General features: G+C 43.1%; 1 protein-coding gene across 6 annotated transcripts; it reads right to left on the bottom strand.

Annotated features, from left to right (window-relative positions):
• Positions 1-1,130: 1,130 nt before the first annotated feature.
• STX11 (syntaxin 11) lies at positions 1,131-20,539 on the bottom strand. Of its 6 annotated transcripts, none has more exons than XM_080586220.1 (3): positions 20,048-20,539; positions 10,227-10,423; positions 1,131-7,126 (listed from the first exon to the last, which is right to left on the bottom strand). In XM_080586220.1, exon 3 carries the CDS (start codon positions 7,119-7,121, stop codon positions 6,255-6,257), a length of 867 nt encoding a protein of 288 aa, XP_080442346.1. In that variant the 5' UTR covers positions 7,122-7,126; positions 10,227-10,423; positions 20,048-20,539; the 3' UTR covers positions 1,131-6,254. The 6 variants fall into 6 exon arrangements, with proteins under 6 accessions (XP_080442346.1, XP_080442344.1, XP_080442347.1 ...); XM_080586218.1 differs by lacking the exon at positions 20,048-20,539 and adding an exon at positions 18,910-19,832; XM_080586221.1 differs by lacking the exon at positions 20,048-20,539 and adding an exon at positions 11,682-12,293.
• Between the last annotated feature and the right edge of the window lie 1,131 nt (positions 20,540-21,670).

The following is a 21,670-nucleotide window of genomic DNA, read 5'->3' as shown; positions in this document are numbered from 1 at the left end:
GTTGGTGTTCGACCCAGGTGCTTCCTGGGAAAGAGCTTCCCTCGCTGAGGGAAGGAAACAACAAAGTCCAAAGCGATGAATTACGCGTAATTAGGAGGAAGACGTTGCGGAGGAAGAATTTCTTGCCAGCCTGCACTGCGTGCCAAGTCTACAAAGTGCAATTACAGCGTCCTGGTTACTGGCCGGGCTGGGACCTGCCCCCTCTGCCCAGCTTGGGCAGGGGCTGGAAGCACACCCCATCTCCGGCCTTCCCCACACCGTCTCCTACTCTGGCCACGCTTGCTTTTCCTCTGGGGAATGGACACCCTCCACCCCACCGAGCTTGGTCGCCTTGGAGGCTGCCCCCGGGGCTGAGGGATGGCTGCTGTCCCTCATTGTTAGCTATGGATGGCGAGCAATCATAGACTCACAGAGTCATTAAGGTTGGAAGAGACCTCCAAGATCCTCTGGTCCAACCGTCCCCCTACCACCAATGTCACCCACTAAACCATGTCCCTGAGCACCACGTCCAACCCTTCCTTAAACACCCCCAGGGACGGTGACTCCACCACCTCCCTGGGCAACCCGTCCCAATGCCTGACTGCTCTTTCTGAGAAGAAATGTCTCCTCATTTCCAACCCAAACCTCCCCTGGCACAACTTGAGGCCATTCCCTCTGGTCCTATCACTAGTTTCCTGTGAGAAGAGGCCGATCCCCAGCTCCCCACACCTTCCTTTCAGGTACCTGTAGAGAGCAATAAGGTCTGCCCTGAGCCTCCTCTTCTCCAGACCAAACAACCCCAGCTCCCTCAGCCGCTCCTCACAGGACTTGTGAGCCAGGCAAACCTGTGTTTCAGGCAAACAATGGCAAACTCCTTCTCCATAGGGACCACATATCTGTACGTGGTCCCTGTACGGGATAGGGGTCATGAGCCAAACGTGACCACGTATCTCTATCTTCCGTGGTAGTTTTGCACCCACTTGTAGGCGGCCTCTTTAGGGGGTCTGGGCCCTGAATTTGCAGAACACAGGTGGTGCCCAGCGGCTTCAGCTGGTGGTGTTCAGAGACCACCAGTGAAGCAGGTACACTTGTGAACAAAAATAAAGTCGCTTGTTCAATCATAAAGTAACAATAAAAGTAGTTTAATACATAAAATGGATTAAACACAGGTTAAAACAAAAAGTAGATGGTTAACATTTTACATACACGAAGAACAAATGTGAAACACATACCCCTTTTCCTTAATTTTATTCACAATTAATTTTATTCATCAATGAAGGAACAACTCCTTGACTGGCATTTACCATGCTGTATTATTTGCTTGAAATGGGCATCATACCATAGTGTTGTTCTGCATTCAGTATGGTTGTGCATTTCAGGAAACACATTCAGCAAATGTCACCAGTTAGGTTATCTCATTCTCTGCTTTTGTTTTAAATTATTTCTGAGGGGCAAAGTAAAATATTATTTTTTTTCCTATGAAGGCTTTGTGAGTGCTCCTCTTTCTTGGTTAACAGGAAAAGGAACTTGATTCTTTTAAAGTGATGTGTCAGGCCACGTTTTGATGACCAGTTATGCTAATGCACACCAAGAAACATCCTCTGCCAGAACAGATTTCTGCCTTGGAGATCAGATGCTCTTCAGAAAGCAGCTGCATTGAAAAGAGTAACTTCTGGACCAGGCCAAGGTCATTTCTTAGCCTCCTGTCAAGGCCATGGCATCTTTGAGCTAACTGTGTAAAACGTGGAGGACTGTGTTGGTGAAGGAAAGTTTCTACTAAGAGAAAGATAGACCAGAGTGTATCCTGTTTCACTTAAGAGAGACTTCAGTCAGAGTTAAGAAAAGCTTTCTAACAACAACAAAAAACGTGATCTAAAATGTGTTATCCAAGGAGGTTGTAGGTTCCAGATCATTAGGAATTTGCAGGAAGAAGTCATTGGACAAACATTGGTAGGGTGCTCCCGTCATTCAGGTCCTGCCACAGTATTGACCAAGTGGCAAAAAAAACCAACACCCTCGTAACGTATGCACTGTAGTGTAGGGTATGACAGCAGAACAGTATCCGCTGGCTGTTACTGGCTTCAACTCAGCTATTAGGAAAACAGGAAAACAGTATATAATATGATAGAAGCATGGAATATAATACATCTGTTACCATCTTCTTACATATTAGAGAAATAAATACAGTGGCTTTGTGTGAAAATCACGTTACTTCTTAAATAGATTAACCGTAATCACCGCATACAATATCTACCAAAAGACACCGTTTCCTGCTTTCATCGTATGTGTGATATTTTCATAGAGATACAAACACAACCGTATGTAGCTCTTTCCTTTTTCAAATCAATTCCAAGTATCTACAATGATTCAAAATCTAGAGAACCTATTTTGTTTTCAGGAAATTGTAAAATACAACTGAGGGCGTGCTTTCATAACTTCTTGATGTAGTTTGGCCTCCTTAGATTACAAAAACAGCAGTTTGGCTTAGCTACTCAGTTCAGCCCCAGGTTTTCTCCTCTAAAGAAAGACACCTGTATCTTAAACTAAGAGCTATACCTTTATTTCCAGAAGTTTCTCCCAAGACACACGCCAGAGAGATGCCTACTCAAGTATGCAGGTATGTCCACAGACCCTCCCATTGAGGTAACAAGGGTTCCACTTCCATTTGTCTAAAAATAAGCCATTTCAAAAGAAAAAGAAAAAAAAAAAGATAAAAAATCCCATGAGATGAAATGGACACTCATACACATACAAAGGAAGTTCAGTGTTGTATACCATAGATTATACTTTGTAATCGGGTATTTTTTCTATTTATGCAATTCTCTCTTACATTTTAAGGAAGATCAAGGGGAACCTGGCTGTCAGTTCTCCTTTCTCCTCAGAAAGATATGAGATTCACGTTAACTTCTTTTTTCATGAAGCTTCTGCTGGTTTAAGTAGGAAACAAAAACAAAATACCAGCAACCTGAAAAACTAAAGGAGCCCATCTCACCTTTTAACTGTATCCCCATTGAACCCAGCTATAGGGTTTGCCACATCTTGGGAAGGAAAAAAAATATCCATAGAATACACTTGCATCTCCACAGGAGTTGTGGAGATGAGAATGAGAAGACAGCTTTCCTTAGCAAGCATGAAGTTGTCCATTCCGGGGCTTCTTTTAGTAGCACGTTAGCATAGCATCAGGCTACTTTTATCATCTTCTTCCACTCATCCTGTGTGGCATTATTCTTTGCAACTGTTGTGTAATCTGCGAGTTTTTTTTCACAAGTCTGTTTAACTGTGACTGGGCAAGTTTCACAGACTGGTAAAATTTGCGTTCTTACACAACGATAGAAAAACCCCCATAGTATTAAGCAGTGAACACATGTTTGAAAGGAAGAGAGTAATTTCTTTAGTTACTGGAAGTAGCTTCTTAAGTGCCTGTAACTCACAATGCAACTGAAAAATAGTTTTATGGGTTCCAAGCTAGTACTTCAGTGATTCTCTGTTTCTTCCCCACAGCAATAGCCTGAAGTCACGTCAAGGTCTCTCATTACCTTTTTCCTCATACTTTCACTCTCTTTCCCTGTGCCTCAAATCAGACTAAAGATTTGAAAAGCAACTTTGCATTTCTAATAATGAAACCGTCAAGAGCTCTGCCAGAATATTTTTTTTTTCTTGCAGTAGAGAATCACCTTAGAATGTATAAAACTCATTTATCATGGTTTTTTATAGAAAAAAATATTACAAGTCTCAAGACTCAATACGCAACATATTACTGTGGCAACGAATATTCAGAGGACATTCTTTTAGGCAACGATCTCCTTTCACCAACTTAAGAGTTTAGTCCGGTAGCTTTTAAAGTGAACTTTGACAACGTAAGAAACTATTTAGAACCGCTGATTCAATGCACAAACTGCATTTTCAATTTTTATTATTAAATATTTTATTGCCTTTGCAGACACACGTGCAAAAAAGAAAACAAAAAACGGGGTACACATTTTTATCAAAAGCATTGGTAAGTGCTAAGAATATGCAGACAAAATGAAATACATATCTCATTTCTCACGGATTTATATCGACATTCTGACCATGGGAGGTTTCGTATTTCTCTGCTAATACACATACACTCTACTAACACTAATACACTGCCACTGACTTGAATGGCAGTACGTACAGAGTAAATGACTTTTGTCTTCTTACTAGCACCAAAGCAGTAATAATGGTGCCAGCTCAACTTCAACCCTCCTTTCTCCCACTTCCAAGTTTGAATGTTGGGTTCTCTGAGAGGTTCTCAGGCAAGTGTAATACTGATATCATCAGGACATCATTGAATATCAAAATATCTTCTAGTTTAGAAGACAAGTGTTCCTCACGCTTCCATGTTACCACAGACAGGTGCTTCAGCTAAAGATACATTCAGTTTCCGAAAACTGCTACCTATTTATCTTGTATTTGTGTGAAAAAGCCTATCTGGGAAAGAAGCACTTCCCACTAGGATATGAAAACTTGGAAGCTGAATTTATTTTGCTGTTTTGCTTTTTTTTTATATCAATATAAATAGTACGAAATGTTTGGGTGTTGTTTTTTTTTCACATATAAAATTAGTGTGCAAAAGATCAGAAGGAAGAAGTTTTGTTGTGATTGGTGCGGGAAGGTGGCTATGCACATCTTCCAAGTAAAAATCCCAAATACAAAATACTTGAAATGTTTAAATACGTTTGTTAAAATAGGTATAAATACGATCAGAGTAAAAAAAAAAAAGTCACTAACTTCTGAAAAAATGTCCTGCATTAATTCAAAGGATAGCAATAAATCACAGTGTATCAGGAAGCCACTTAGAAATATCATAGTTGGAAAACTTCCAGAAGTAGGAGCTATAATCGCTCCCCAGACCTTATGAATACATACTTCACTGACAATGCTCAGTGGTTTCCAGGGCGGCAAATTTTCTATTCCCTCCTCGTATGCCAAACCAACTGCAGGCAGACTCTCCTTACACAAAAGGAGAGATTATTTTTAAGCTTGAAAAGAGTACTGAAATGACATTAAAATGTTGTTTCCTTTGAATACACTGAAGAATACACCCAAATTCTATTTTCTTTCCCAGGTGGAGATTTCTAGTAACGGGAGAAGAGCCTTAGTTTTTGTATAACAGTCAAAGTGGATGTTAATAAATTTAATACTTCATGTTATATAAAATATATACAAAATGTCCATATTAAAATCAATGCTTATTAAAAGTCTATTGACAGGATAATCCTTCCACTAAAACTGCTTGTGTGTACGTGCAAGCACAGGAGACTCCTTAGACGCTTTCTCTAACCCCAGCTGTTGTTTCCTTGTGGGTGCATTTAAAGAGGGCCACCACATGTATCTCTTCTACTGACTGACCTGTTAATTGGCAGAAAAATGTATTTAAAGACTAAGAGCACAGAAGGTTTGAAATTTAGTTTATCAGTAGCTTAATTCATAAGAGTCAGTGAGATGCATCAGTGTTACAGTGTGGGTGCTCAAAATGGACAAAAGCAATCATTTGCACACAAACTGAGCAAAATACACCTATTACGTTTTAAGGTGCAGCCTTCTTCTGTTAAGCCCAGTAACAGAGGGAAATCACAGAATGGTTTGGGTTGGGAGGGACCTTAAAGACCATCTAATTCCAACCCCCTGCCATGGGCAGGGACATCTCCCACTAGGCCAGGTTGCTCAAAGCCCTATCCAGCCTGGCCTTGAACACTTCCAGGGACAGAAACGAGTTCTGTGTCCTGCTCCTAACACGCTCAGTATTTTGTCACATGAGCAGAGCACAAATCTGTTCAAGTATTTGCAACAAGCAGGCTCCAAACTAGTTAAAATTCAAACCTCCTGATTCTGTGGTGTATTCTGTCACCACAGGCATTAAGTATGCACTGCCTGCAGACCACTTTGAATAATAAGGTTGCTTCTTCAAATTTCTCATCTTCCCCAGGCTAAGTTATTAGCCCATCCTTCATTCCTCTTTCTTGCCTGAAACAAGTATCATTGCACTGAGATCTTCTAAATAGTTGCACCTCTAGTTACAGCAAGAGAATGCATTTCAATTAAAAATAATTAAAAATAGCTTTACCGACATTTCTAGTAGCCCATAAATAGAACTACCTTTAAGCACATTTAGGAACAAGTTACAAAACAAAACAAAACAACTGCACAATAGCCCCCGTGCTTCTACGGGTTGTCATTAAAGAAAAATCATTGTAAAGAATATCTGATTTTGAAGACATTCAGGTTGGTCCGTGATAGCTTCAGTAGGATAGTCACCTTCGGCAACACGATATGCAGCAGCAGAGGATTGTTCGTAGAGGGTGTTTTCTTCTGTATTCTAAAGCTTTTTTTACTTGTTCTTTGGCATCTCCTACATAGTCCTCAACATTTTGCATATTTATCTCAATGACGTCAAAGGTGTCTGCCTGTTCTTCTACCAGCAGGGCCACCTGCAGAAAGAGCTCGTGAACCTCCTTAATGCGACTTTCTAACTTCACCAGCTCCTTATGACGTGTCTCTATCTCATTCAAGGCTGAGCGAGCCCCCTTAACATCAGACAAGAGGTTCTCAGAGAAGACATCCCACTTGCCTTGCTCAATCATCTCCTCAATCTGGTTGCCAGAAACGTCTTTGCCCATGATCTCTAGCTGCCGCTGAATTCGAATCTTGCAGTTCTCCCGTTGGTTCATCTCTGTTGCGTTGTATTCAAACATAGCTTCCTGAAAGGCGTGCATGAGGTCCACATAGTGGTTCTTTGCTACCCTGGCAATGACAGACATAATCCCATATTTTGTTATTGCATCTTCGCTGAAATCTCTCATTATTTGGAGTTTCCTGTGGATGCTTTCTCCACGGGCCTTGATGTCTCTGGCAATACCATTAGTATCTCGTTTGATGCTACTGAGACGCCGCATGGAAGTAAGGAAGCGGCTGTTTTGCTTTTTGAGCCGCTTGACATCCTCTTTTAGGAGGTCATTTTCTGTCCGGATGGTCTGTATATCCTTATGAAGAGTTTCCAAGGCATAATCAGTCTCATAAAAGAGAATGTCGCGGGGTGAATTTTCATCCTCCTCACTATCAGAAAACTCGGGGTTGTGTAACCTGGCAAATTCACGCAGCTCGTTTAGCCGGTCTTTCATCCTGCCTGGAAAACAGGAAAAGTAGGAAACAATTTTATAGTAAATAAAAATATTGGTTTGCAAGTTCATAACTAATCATACATTATAGATAACCCAAAATATCAGATTTAAATTTGCTCACAGCATTTTAGGAGTTGATGGATCTCAAACCCAAAACTTTGGTGCTAGAGTACTCTGCTTAGAAACTAAAAAAGTGCAGATCTGAAGACAAATCCAAAAGAATAGTAAGATAGCTCCTAGGCCCTCAAAACAGCAGTCTTTCACCTGGAGAAAAAAAGAAAAAAAAAAAACAACTAACTCAAGTAAATGATAGGAAAGCCTTCAGCTACCAGATGGTGTAGAAGCACCAACAACTGAATGCTTCCCCTATCCTTTGCTCGCTAGAGAAATCTCCTCTAGATCTTGACCCTTCATTGCATCAACTACCCCAAATAATCACAGGTCCTCTATCATTCTAAGTTTGCCTTTCCTGGAAGGAGAGCAGAAGCCTCTCAGAAACAGAAACCGTTCGTTTTTGTATGATGGAAACATCTTACAGAAAGAATAAAGGAACATGGTACACATCAGGATCTGTTTTCCATTTTTGTCTCAGACTTAACTGCAACTTCACTAAGACAACTACAGAATTAGTACTCTGTACAGACCAGGTGAGTAACAAGACATAAATCTCCTTTAGGTATGTTGTTTACCTGAAACTTTAGACCTAAAACCTTTGCAGAAAGTAAGATCTGAAAGCTTCAGCAAGAACCCTTTACTAAGCACTACAGCAAGCAGGAAGCTGAAAATTTCCCATCACAAAAGCTGTACAACCTATGACATCATTTAAATGAATAGGAAAGAGAACCAAATTAAAAAGTAACACCAAGCATAACATTTCCAGATCTCTGTTATGTACAAGAATCTTTTTTCTTTTTTTTTTTTTTTTTTAATTTCCTCAGGAATTAAAGTACCTTCACAAGCATGTTATCAGCTGTGAACACATCCCTTCTTAGGATCATCAGTTATTCCCAGGTTAAGGGAAGTCCCATGTGAACGTACTCAGGACAATAGGCCTAAATCCAGTGTGAATTAAGATTGCAAGTTTATAACCTATTTCATGGGATTGTTAGATGTGTTAAAGATGTTGGGGAGGAGACTGAGAAAAGATTTCATCACAGACACAACCTCTTTGGCTCATGTTCAGTGGGGGTATGTACTGGTCTTGAGAAGCGTCCTGATTAGCATCATATTTACACTGGTGCAAAGAAGGAGTTTCAACTTAAATCAATTCTTTTCCAAGCAATATAAACCAAGAAAGTCCACCGATATCCTGAGAAATGAGCTTTCATTCAGGAATCCACGCATGTAAGAATTGTTTGAATTTAAAGCATAAATTACATAGATGCAACTCAATCATACACAGAAAGCTGTAAGGTTTCAGTGAAAGGTTTTCCACCTCCTCCCTTAGCAATAATAAAATCAAGAATTACACCTCATGCCACAAGACCAAGGTGAAAAATCCCCACCTAAAACGAAAACAAAATTGTGTCGGGCAGCTTTAAAGTCTGGTTTACTTGACTTTAAAATTGTATGGCCAAGTTTACCTACAGGCACTGCAACAAGAATATCTACCCTTCATGTTTGGAAATTTGTTAGCGGACCATATTCTAGCGGAACATATTCATATGATGGAAAGGGAACAAATAAAGAAACATCTCACAGCCTCAGGATTATTTAGATCTCTTCTAATCACTAACCATTTCTGAGATATTTTTCACCTGAAATGTAGATGTGGTTCTGAAAACGAGCCACGTTGCTAGTCTGACTGCATTCCTGACTCTCACTGGCTTCCCTAGCGTTTACGATCCTCCCTGTTTTAGTCTGATCCTTGAACATGCGTTGTGTTCAGCAGTTTATTCTTTTATGTTTAACATCTTCATCTGGAAACAGCAAACAATAGTTTTTATGATCAAACCTTAAAATGATCATCCACAGAAGCAAGATGCCATCGGTGTAATCTAAATCATGTGTGTGCAGGCTTATGTTACCTCTGTGCTTACCATTTCTTGAACTTGAGGAAAACTGAATTTCAAAGAAATTTGATGAAACTTCCTAAAGAAAACTGCACAGAGAGCACTATGACAACTGGCTCAACAATAATTACAAATTATTTTATGTGCTTAACAAAGGCGGTGCACTTCTCTGGAAAAATACCCTAAGAATGGTTAAATCTACAAGGTACTATATTGCATTCTTCCACACTTCAGGCACCCCTGACTTCCAACAATTTTAATTCAGAGATGCTCTCAAGTATGCATACACTTACATCAGGAATTTGGTACAATATAATAACTTTTTTTTCTACTCAAAACTGAAGCAAGAGTTCTAGGCCAAGACTGGGGAAAGTTTACATTTAAACACAAAACCACACTGAGTAAGAACTCTTGCATAATAAGCTCATAACTTTATAGGAAAAGGTCTACCCTTCCTTCCCCTACCCTCAAAAGTGCATCTTGTAGTTTGTCTTTCTCACCCACAACTAATATAAAGTATTAGATAAAATAATGTAGGAAGAAAGGGAGAAGCAGAAACATAGTAATTTTCACGCTGTATATTACCAATGTTGTAATAAGTTCATGTGTATACTAATTCTACAACATCTCTGTAAAAAATTTGCCTTTTTTTATATAACATGGAAGAATAAAAAGTCAAACATTAAAATAAGAGTAAGGAGCTGTCAAATGTAGACTCAGATTGCACAGTAATGTCTCCTACGCACAGGAGGATCATGCAATTAAACACTGTCGTGCATCCCATCACTTCCACCAAGTCTCTGCTTACAATCTATATGTGCTGAAAAAAAAAGTTGTACAACATAAAATTTAGTATCATTCAGTTCACGGTTAGATATCTCATTTACTGTGTTACTACTTTTCATTTCCTCAGTGTTTTCTCCTGTGATATCCCTGGAACGCTCCATAAACTCCTTGGAGTCCTCTGGGGAAGGCAGTCCTAACAGCCCAATCTGCAGACACAGATTTCAGCACAGAGTGATCAAGGACAACACCATCACACTTGATGAGTTATGATGCCAACTTAAGACACTTGAAGCACAGTTCTCCGTACCTTGTAAATTCAGAAGTCAGCTCCTTCTGACTTCAGTCACTGCTGCAAAGTCTCAGGCACTTCGCCGAGTGAGCTCCTGATGTAACCAGCTGGACATCAGCGAACGAACGCATGGATCTAGGCCACTTGTGAGAAGTTCATCTCCAAAGATACATGCAGCACCACCCACGATCTCTATGATCTGGTAGAATCCAATTCTAAATATGAACAGAGGGATCAAATTAAAGTTTCACAAACAATCTTTAGCCTGGGTTTTCCCAGTTTCTCAGTGCTTAGCACTAAAAGCCTATGTTATTTTTGAAACTACATACCAAAACATACGTTACTGGTGGTCAATATTACGATCCTTTAACTCTGCACGGAGGACCTGTACCAGCCAGGGTAATGACTCTACTGATAAAGTGACCACACTTCTGTCCTAATAAATGGATGCCCCCTCTTCAAGCCTCACTTCAGAGTTCTATACACAGTCGGGGACTTTTTGATGTCTTCTTTCATTCTCCATGAGTCCTGTCCCTTTTTCTCTGTTTCTAAAGTCCATCACCTAGCCTGCCTCCCACTTAGCCTTCACATTTTCAGGATGCTTTTATCTACATACAGTGCCTGGACAGGTGGAGAACAGGAAGAGGATGACTATATGCATTTTGACATCACACTAGGCCACAAACTCCACAAATGTAAGAGAAGACGTAATCAGTGTATGCCATTATGCCCAATTACTCTTTAGGTTAGCATTTGCAATATTTGGCCAAAGAGATCTGTAAGAGGCAAGAAAATATTTAGGCTTCAGCCTTCTGACAACAGTAAACTCATGTGGGGCATTTGCAAACTGCTGTTTTGAGGGACTCAATTTGGAAAAATTTTAAGAGATTTTCATAAGGAAAAGAGCCAGCTCGAATACAATGGCACCACGGAAGTCTTTCCCAATTTCAAGTTCCCATTTCAAAAAAAGGGGAACCAGCTCTTCCCGAGAGAGGCCAATAACTTCCAAACATTCCTTTGATAGAGTCAGTGACAGAACTGACATGAAATTGCTGAAACGAACAGAAAACAATAGGAAAGCAGGGGGAACCAGCCATCTGAAAAGCTGCAGCTTAACCCATCAGCATTTAGAAATGCTGACCTCCTTTATCAGATGCCGCTGTTACTCAGTAAAGTTTAATTACATTTACTTACATGTTAATATCACTGTTGTAACTAAAACAGCCATATATTAATACTTAGTACACTGCTATTTGTTAGTGATAGGCTCAGCTCTCTCTCCCGTAATACAGGGCGCTATGCAGCAGTAGAAGCTGAGCCCCCTGCCTAGAGAGTTGCTGTGCAACGAAGGGCCTTGGGTCCTGGTGGCCATCCAGTTGAACATGGGTCAGTGATGCGCCCTTGTGGCAAAGGAGGCCAACAGCATGCTGGGCCGGAGTGGCAGAAGTGGTCAAGGGAAGTGGTCCCCCCCACCTGACACCTGTATCTGGAGTGCTGTGTCCACGCTGGGCCTCCCCAGCATAAGAGATTTGGGCACAACGGAGTGAGTCCCAAGGAGGCTGCCAAGACGGTCAGAGGTGCCATGTGAGGAGAGGCCAAGAGAGCTGGGGCTGTTCAGCTTGGAAAACAGAAAGCTCAAGGGAGCTTGGGAAAAAAAAAAAAAAAAGAGAGAACAAACTGAGAAGGTTACAACTTCAAAGCCAGGTACCCACCAAGTACAGTCACCTGGGGCTATGTTCAGTATTCGTATCTTCACGTTAGCGTGCTGCTTCTTGGTATGAATCACCACTATGACTAGCTTTCCCATGATGCACGAGAAAGATGCAAGCTATCCTATTAAAGTCAGACAGCAGGACACGAGATTTCAGACAGAAAAGGAAACCCACTCTGAAAGTCAAAAACTGCAACAAGCCCCATTCCACTAGCCCCAGGTACAGACAAAGAGGAGTCCTTAGCTGCTGTAGCACAACATGCCTGACAAAACAAGCTATTTGCAGTAACAGAAATTAGCTGTAAGAGCGTGTTATGCATAGCACTACAAGCACGTATTTCCACTACTGTGCTAATGTTCTGCATCCTGTTATCTAAGTAGAAATAACTAAAGAAAGAATGGAAAGTTATTTCTCTAAAAGCAAATGAGTTGCACACCTATATTTGGCTCAGCTTTAACATTTGTGTATCTGCACCACTGAGTTTGCAGATGAACCGTGAAATAAACCAGCAGGTTCAGCACAGCATCCATATTTGAATCACGAGCAGCTGGGAAGGAAGCCAATGTGGGTTTTTTCTTTCTACAGCATTCATAAAAGGCAGCAACTAGTTACTAGCAGTTTGTGGGTCAACAAAAGTCTAGTCAGTAATCTTTTCATCCTTGAGTAGGACCTTACAAGATGAAGGTTTTACTTCAGTTGAAGTGGCCTTTTTGAGGAAGAACAGATACTTCAAAACAAGTCATTTAAGAACTATTTCTATTTGCAGTTCTTCTCTCCCTTGGAAGGTAAAAGTCACCATGTGCTCCCCTATAAACCCACGTGGTTCACCTGGTCTGGTGTCCTGCCTCTGAATAACACAGGCTATTGCTTGCATGACACATGACAGACGTGACCCAAGAAACAAGTGGTGAACAATTAGGAAATAATCTGCTTCTAGGCAGAATTACTTCATAGCCAGCTGTGTATCAGCACATTCCAGTGACTTCCCATACATACTGTTTGTGGACTATGCAGTATTGATGGAAATTGGTGGAGTCAAACATACTCAATTACAAGGCAAATAATACACTGCTGCTACGCAGAAATCTGAGTCATTTATAGCAACAAGCGTTAAATGCAGATGAAGCTTTTCTCTTAAGAGCTGCAGTCTCAGATTTAATCGTTTTCTAGTATCTTTCTCTTTTAGAGCAGATTCAACCTTTTTGCCTGGTATTTGTTTTCCTATAATAGATTAGAAGATATTAACTTGGAAGATGAACTATTGTTTACAATAGGATTTCCTCTTTACCAAAGAGCTTCTAATTGACTCAGAGCAGAATGCTAATCATCCTTCCAGACCAAATTCCCCACCCCCTCAATCACCTCCACCACTGGTAAAAGAGCAGGCTTGAATTTGTCAAATCTCTTCTATTCTTCTTGCTTCTCATCTATAAAAACTTGAGGGAACACCAAAAAAATTGTAATATTGTGATTAGGACACTGTCCTCTGGAGCTGTTTTAAGACCACATCTGTATAGTCTGCTCTGACATTGACGACTATGATAGAGATCAGCATGTCAAAATCTTTTTGTAGCCTCACTGAAAGGAAGTTATCATTTTCTCTGGATTTTATCGTATTTTGCAACGTCTAAAAGCACACAAAATGCATTCAGGATTGCAAATACATCAGTTAACACAGAACACCAGTTATAGAGCTACAGAGATCCAGCAAGAAGTCACAACTGTATCCGAAGAATATTGGACACAACCACTTCATTGCGTAGTCAAAGTCTGTTTACAGCAGGATATCCCCTCACACTTTCAGTCACACTGTCGAGAAGTGTATGCAATTGCTAATGTCTCAGGGCAGGTTTTTTCCAAAAGCCTGCATGAACCGTCAACTTCTCAGTTTGCACCAGAGCTAGTTATTTCTTACAAGCTGGTACGTTCAAAGAAACAGGCAGAGCTCCATCTTCTGCAGACCATGCAGTGTCTGAAGCTCCATGTCTCCCTTGTTTCCTTTCATACCATAAAGGCTAGTTAGAAAGGCTTAGGGGAATAAAAAAATAGCATTCAAATAGTTTGTTGCCTCTAACTCAAAGTAATGAGGCAATAGTAGCTTGACTGATAGCTTTAGAGGTTCTTTGACTTAGCCAGGTTTCTTCAACAGTATTCAATCTCTTCAATGTAAAGTAACTCTCAATTTTTGCACCAGAGCATATTACAAATTCAAGGATCAAGCATGCATCCCATATTTCCCAGACATATTCAGCAATATTAACTATCTTGTTATTTTCCATAGACTGGTTATCAGGTTTTCCAGACACCAGCAACAAAAGTAGGAGAAGCAGCTGGCATACATTAAATGCACACATAATATGGATATAATTTTTCAGATATTTATGAAGAGACTGGCAAAAAAAAAATGAAGTTTTGCCTAGTTACTACACAGTTTACATGCTAAATAAATGTTATTCTTGCACTAGAGAGGACGGTCTGTTGTATACATGTCGGCTGCTACTATCTATTGGGCTGTCTACATTTTCACTGGGGAGCTGTGGATCACCACTGACAAATTTTCCATCCTGGACAGACATAAGATGGATTCTCAGTAGCTTCTCTGGACACGTTTCTGGCAAGTGCCACTGCTGAGCAATTATAACTAGATTTATTTTTGTCTCTGCAGACCTGTACCAGGGCTATAGACAAAAAAGTGTCTTGATCTTCACTACATGGCCCATTAAAAAATGGCTAGTCTTCACATGCCTCGTTTGAAAACCAAAATTGCTAGCTCCCTCTAACAATCATCATGCTTCTACATACAAATGGAGTAAGGATAGGGAATTCTAATGTGCACCCCAAATTTAGCCACTTCTTTTTCCTAAGGAAGCTAGAAACCACAACTTCAGGTTTTGAAAAGCTGATAAATTGCTGGAAACTTGGAGTCCTGTGAGCTGACTCTGATGGACCTGAATGTGCCCAGCTTTCTGAAAACGGAGTGCCATTAAAAAGAGCAGATACACGTCATGGGAATGCATTTTATCACAGGAGGAGAAAAATAAAAATAAAATAAAAAAAAACATTACTACTCTCCTTCAAATACTTCTCACACAGTGTATTGCAGGTTAACTACTGCAGCATGTCCTTTCCTCCCGAGACAGGCAAAGCTGAAGTCTTCAGTCAAAATGGACCTGGACAGAGATGGGGGAGCTTGAACTGTACCACCTCAGGCCTTGCAAATAGTAACACAGAAACGTGCCACCGACGTAAGCTGTGAGCCAGCCATCCATGCGTTTCTTGGCGATTACTGCAGCTCAGCGCCAGGTGAGTCACGGCGCGAGGACACCGGGCGCGGTGCTGTCACGGCGGCGCTGTCACGGCGGCGCTGTGAGTGGGCTGGGGCTCTGACGAGTCACCTCAGCTCTGACACAGGTTGGCTCAGCGAACAGACAGGTACCGACCACGGTTATGTAACTGCCCTCTTGCTACTACCAAACGGCATTTAGAGGCCATTAAGGCATTATGTTGGCATCTGCGTAGATGTATGAGGTTGCATGTGATCATCAGTCAGAGGCAAAATGTTCTACAGGCATTTTTAAATTAGCACAACAACATTATTATTTTTTTGAATACGCATATGTTTACCACTTACAGTACAGTGTTACAATCTGGGATCAAGTATTCTTCTCTAAAAAAAATCCCTTTACAGTTAAGCATAGGGTGCTTTATTGGTATTAGTTCACGTGGGCCTGTACATGAGGCTCAGTTCTGCGTCCTACTGCTAAATGTACCCAACCGTAACTGGAGCAATAGAGGTTCGGTCCAGAAGTGTCCCTCACAGACACGGGTACACACGCAGAGCCTTAGCCCCAGGACACGCTGGGCGCTGGCAGGCATTACAGCAATTACTCCACACTCCGTAGCAGCCCACGGGTGTTCACAGGCCTGCTCAAAGTAGCAGTGCCACTGAGATGAGATACGGATGTAATTAGCCATGTATTGCCAGCAGTTCTTGGGTGATCGATCCCTGACTGGGCATACCCAAAGCTCAAGCAGGCTTTAATCTTGTATTCAAAAATAAGTGGTTTGTCACTAACACAAATATGGCACAAATGAAAGATCGAGCAGAAAAAGTGGAAGCAGTCTCTACTTTCTCGGCTTTTGTCAACATGTATTTGTCCAGAACCATCTTAAACCACATCAGTTAGACTTGCTTCTCTGTTGGGTTAACTGGCTTAGCAGATAGAGCGAGAGCACATGATAAGCCTTACAAAGTCAAGAAACGTGACACCACCCCTCCGTGATAAACTGCAGAAATACGGTCTAGAGGAGAAGCACACCACACTGCATGTGGTAGGCTAGATGAGATAGCGAGCCACTTGACACAATCAGCAAAAGCTATCAAAACAGATGAAGAAGCTGAACTGCGCTGCTGGCTTCACGTGGAGCCCCCCTGTGCCACGGGGGGGTCCCAGAGGGGGCAGGAGCAGCACAGCTGCCCCTCAGCAATGCTCCTGCTGGCCAGGGACAGTTCATGGAGGGGGACACGGCCTGGGGGGCAGCCCCAGGTGCACACATCACCAGAAGTGGCCCTTCCACAAAACCATGTAGCAGTGGTGATCCAGCATTTGGTGCTGAGTTGGGTTTATTGGATTAAATTGACGTTGCCTCAGTAATTTCTGCACCGTGTTCTGTCATCCCCACACTACATGGATGACTGAGGAGTCAAAGAAATTGATGGGCCAGATAGAAGATAACAGAGGGTGTATCTGAACATCTGGACAAGCACCTTCATATTTGATACAGCATATATCTTCTGTCATAACTGGTTTTGAATATGCCAACACTATGATGGCTTTCTGTCAGGCTAGCAGGTTATCCATATTCTCAATTAGCAGTTTGGATAATAGAACTTAACGTGAGCCTTTACAGTCTCCAGATGACCCTGAACCAAGGCCAGGCTGGATGGGGCTTTGAGCAACCTGATCTAGTGGGTTGCATCCCTGCCCATGGCAGAGGGTGGAACTGGGTGGTCCTCAAGGTCCCTTCCAGCCCAACCAATCTACGATTCTGTGAGCTGGGAGAAAGTGGAAGCAAGTGTTTGGTGGTGGAGGGAAGGAGACATAACTGGGACTTAAGATCATCATGTCAAGTAAGAGAAGCACTACCATAACTAAAAGGAAATTCAAGGTGTAGCACATTTAGAAGTAATCATTTGCATTGATACAAAGCAGGGAATACCCATGTTGGTAGCAGGAAAGCATCAGTGGCGTCATAGCAGATTGCAAGCTAAGAAGCAAGTTCACGATATAATGCCTTCGTAAAAAAAAAAATAAAAAAATACATCGCTTATGTGAGAGATGGCATGGGAAGCACTCATTTAACCCTGCTTAGCATAGATAAGGCCTCAGTTGGAATACCACATCCAGCACTCGTTACCAGACTAGGAAAACTACAGAATACAGGATAGTGACTCCAAAAGGTTTAGAAAATCTAGCTCCGGAGGAAGAGGAGAAGGATGTAAGCTTGTTCCTTGCAGAATACAAGGGAGAGAGACTCTGCACTCTAATGTATAAAAGGAGTTTATGAAAAGAAATCATTATTTGTGTTTCCGATGTCAACAAAGGAAACGATGTCAACAAAAGTCATCCGTTTGATTCACACATGAGATTTACATTGAACTAGCTAAGACTGCCTGAAAATTGGATCAGTTCTCCACAGGAACACCATGGAGCCCTCTTCCTCAGAGGACACCAACGGGCTACAGAAACCTTTTGCAGGTCTGGCTCATATGCACTGCTCCAGTGCCCCAGAATGGGTTAGGTCATGTCTTAAAATCGCTCCATGGCCTTACATTTCCACGATCTGTCCAGCTCCCTCTCACCCCCAGTCCTGCTGTGTGCCCATGCCAGGGAACAGTCCTGGTGAAACCTTTCTCCCAGCAGATCTCTCCTCTCTCCATTATTGCAACAAGCATTTCTCCTTTTGGAGCAGGTTACGGTAAGTGCTAAATTAGCATGGCTTTTTTTCTCACAGAAGGCTCTCTCCCACTTCTCTCTCCAAAAATAGCGTGTGTAATGCAATGCAGGTGACACGAGCCAAACCCCACGCCACCCAAAATCTTCAAGACCGCAATACACTATGCAGTGGGGCTCCACAACACCCTGGTTATCTGCAGTGCCCAGATCACATCATCCCCATCTTAATGTGTCAAGAGATCTTCTGTATCATGCTTATTTTCCCGATAAGGATCTCTTAGGACAACAGAGGTTAACTCCTAGTTTTAGCCCCAGCCAAAACACCGGGCGCGTTTGTCATATGAGTTAGCATGCAATTTCGGTTTCAGAGCAGTGGTCATACAGCGCAGTCAGCGAGGTGAGAAAAAAGTCTTCAGAAGTGTTGGGCATCTGAAGCGTGCTTTCTTACGGAAGAGCTTTACCCCGTTTGTCTGCTTGGCCTGTTAGACTTTTTGTCTGTTATTTGACTAGAGAAGAGTTACGGTCATCTCATAGCCTCACCACTTCTACAGGAAACTATTTAAATAGCAAGTAACACTACTGACAGGAAGGCAGCATCCTTCAAATTCTCATCGTAAAGACCCATATATTTCCATTTTCATCCCTGACAGCTTAGAAGGAGTCGGCTCCAAAAATACCCCCTCCAGAACAGGAACCAGAAATGTCCGTTTCAGGCCAGCGTTACCCTGCTAGTCATTTCCTCTGCTGGCACCACGCAGCCACACACGCAGCCACCTCAACCGTGCCCTCTACGGCAGGCAAGGAAATGGGTGCTAATTAATAGGAAGCAATCAAGGCACGCTAACTGCGGCACCTGCTCACCAATCCCTTGGCCCTTTGCCCCCCTGTGGGACACCCCAGCTCCCCCAAACCGTCCAGAGCACACCCCCAGACCTCGCCATGCCCTGTGCCCGGGGTCCCACCTCCCCTCCGCCCGAAGGCAGCGAGGAAGGCTCCCCTCGCCCTCCCTCCCGCCCGCCCCCCGGCACTCACCGCCCGCCGCGCTCCCCGAGCTCCCCGCGCCGTCGGAGCGGCCGCGCCGTCGGGCCGAGCGCTAGTCCCGGCGGGGCGCCCCGCCCCCGCGGCTCGCCTCGCCCGCCCATTGGCTGCGGGAGGGGGTGATTTGCATAGCCCCGCCCCTCCCCTGCCGTCGAGGGGCGGCTGGACGGGAGGGGCCCCCTTCCTCCTCCTCCTCCTCCTCCTCCTCCTGCTCCTGCTCCTGCCCCCCGGCCCCACGCCGCCCCTCGGGGCGGTGCTGGGCTCGCAGCGCTTGCTGAGGCGGGGGAAAGCCCGCCCCGCCGGTGCTGGGAAGTGTGGGTGGGCTGAGGTTGCCCTTTCCCTGCCGCCCGCCCCGCGGACGCCGCCTGCCCTTTCCTGCCCGACGGGGCGCCCGGGTCCCTTTTTAGCCCGTTTTTGGGGTGGTGACTTGATCTCTGATGACTTTGGCCGTTCCTGAAAGCACACAGCAGAAACAAACAAAAAAATACCCCTTGTCGTCCTTCTAATTAAAGCAAACATAAAAAAAACCTCTAGCAACACAATTATCCAAACACACTAATAACAGAATGATAAGCTACGCAATTAGTTATAAGGGTGGTTCACATCTTGCTGTGACCTAAGTCTGAAGTTCGTGTTTTGAAAATACATGTGAAAGACCCATTTATTTCTGTGCATTTTTTTCTACCTTTCACCACAAAACCTGGAGTAATTTATAACTGGAAATTCTAAAACACAGAAACTCCTTTTTTGCTGCGGCCCAGTGTAAGATACCAAAAGGCTAAAAGAGCATCATGTCTCAAAGACTTGGCAGAGAAAGGGTACTACAGCAATAACAAGATGACAAGGTCAAAAAAGGGGGTCCTGTGGAGGTGACAGCACTTTTTGGGGCCTCCTCCCTTATTTTGGATAACCCTCGGACATCGTGGCGTAAGTGGTTCTGGCAGCAGGGGGAGGAGAGGCATTACAAACCCACACAAACACTCCTCTAAAGAAGATTGGGGGACACAGGCTCGAAGTAATCAGCACAGGAAGCGAGAGCTGGAGGTGGGGACCAGCAGTAATTAGTACACTAGCAAGAGCTGGAGACTAACACATAAATAGTGAAACTCAGAGGGGCCATGTGAGCACCCACCACCGCTGCAGACACACCAAGAACCAGACCAGAGATGTCGCTGGAGCCCAGGGTGGTGATCCAGGTCTTTCCTCTGCTTCTACCTTTCTATCTTACCCTCTGCCTTCATGGTACGCTACAGGCCGTTCAACCCTCTGTAACAAGGTTCACCTGGCTCCTGTTACAAACAACAAGGTTTGATCAGTTTCTGCCAGAATAGCTTCTGCCATCAATAGAACTTTAAAATCAGTCATTTGGTGTTATGTCACCTTAATTTAGCCCAAGGGTACTTTGAACACCAGTGCCTCCGGGTGGGTGGTCCAGGATGGCCTTCTCTGGACCCCACACCCAGTAGTAACTGGAAGAGCATCTGTGCTTTCCAGAGCAATCCTGGTTAAAATAAGGCTCCAAAACTTGTCTTACACTCCATCAGTAAAGTCCTGGCATGCCAAGAGAAAGTTCGGTCATGACACAGCCTGTTGCAAGGACACGTAAAGCTTCCTCACTCCTTATCCTCCATGCCACTATTATTTCATGAAAAAAAAAAAAACCACTTCAGTAGAAGGTATATACTTGAGGTTTTATGTTTAACAGTCAGTTAAAAAATGTATCTGACAGAGTGGCTTCTTCTACTTGAGGGAACAGGCAAAAAATCCAAGACCATACTCCATGGTTGTTTCCTCGTGGAGTCTTTGCTGGAATTTTTCTCCTAGGCCTCGGTCCTGGAGCTGCATGGAGGCAGGTGGGTCCCATCAGCCCTCTGAAGCTAAAGGCATTGAGTTGTTAGTGGTTTTTCTCTTCTTTTCCCAGCTGCTGCTTTGAGGGATCAGAGGCAGCCTTCCAGCCGCATAGGCCGGGTTCCTCCTCTTTGCCACTGGACCGCAGAAAGCAGATGGGACTTTTAACGTTGTGGAGCTGAAAAGAAAGCTGCCTGTCCCTGTAGCTGCATGGGTGATCAAGGATAGAGTCTGCTTTGCATGTCGCAGAACAGCCATGACAAATCAGGCTGCTGGTGTTCCAGGAAAAGCAAAGCGATCGGTGCAGTGACTGTTAGGCCTCCGATCTGATCAGGAACAAACTGCTCATACAGAAACAGCTGGTATCTGCCATGCCATTTGTGAGGAGGGTACGGAAGACCAAATAGATGGGCGGCAAGTCTCCTCTGCTTTGGGAGAGGCTTTAGTTACGTTTTCAGCAGCTGAGTAGCGGCAAGGTAGCATTATGTTAAATTATTAGCCGTCTGAGGAGGGAAATGGAGAGTGAGAGGACTTTATTGCTTCTGTGAATTCTGTCACTTCACTTAGTCAAGGTTAAGGAAGGTTATAAAACTTCAGAGATAGCTAGCTAATTAAGCTATGTGGATAAGTAGCTAAGAAATCACCATTGACAAACATACAAACCTACAAAGGTAACAAAGCAATTTTTTCCACTTGAAAAATTGTCATTTACCAGTGAAAGGAAACACCTTGTTTACACAGATAATGACAGAATTAATAAATATAGGGATCACTGATACCCATCAGTTCTTAAAGAGGGAGGTGGGGCAACACGATAGACTGTATATCTGGAGACAAGAAGCCTCCCTTTTAATGTTTCTTTCTCTGAAGAGCTTTTTTGCCTTAAAGACTTCTAATGCTGGCCTAG

The sequence above is a fragment of the Anser brachyrhynchus genome (assembly GCF_964034855.1).
Source record: "Anser brachyrhynchus genome assembly, chromosome: 3".
Classification (NCBI taxonomy): Eukaryota; Metazoa; Chordata; class Aves; order Anseriformes; family Anatidae; genus Anser; species Anser brachyrhynchus.
This window is presented reverse-complemented; position numbering and strand designations above follow the sequence as displayed.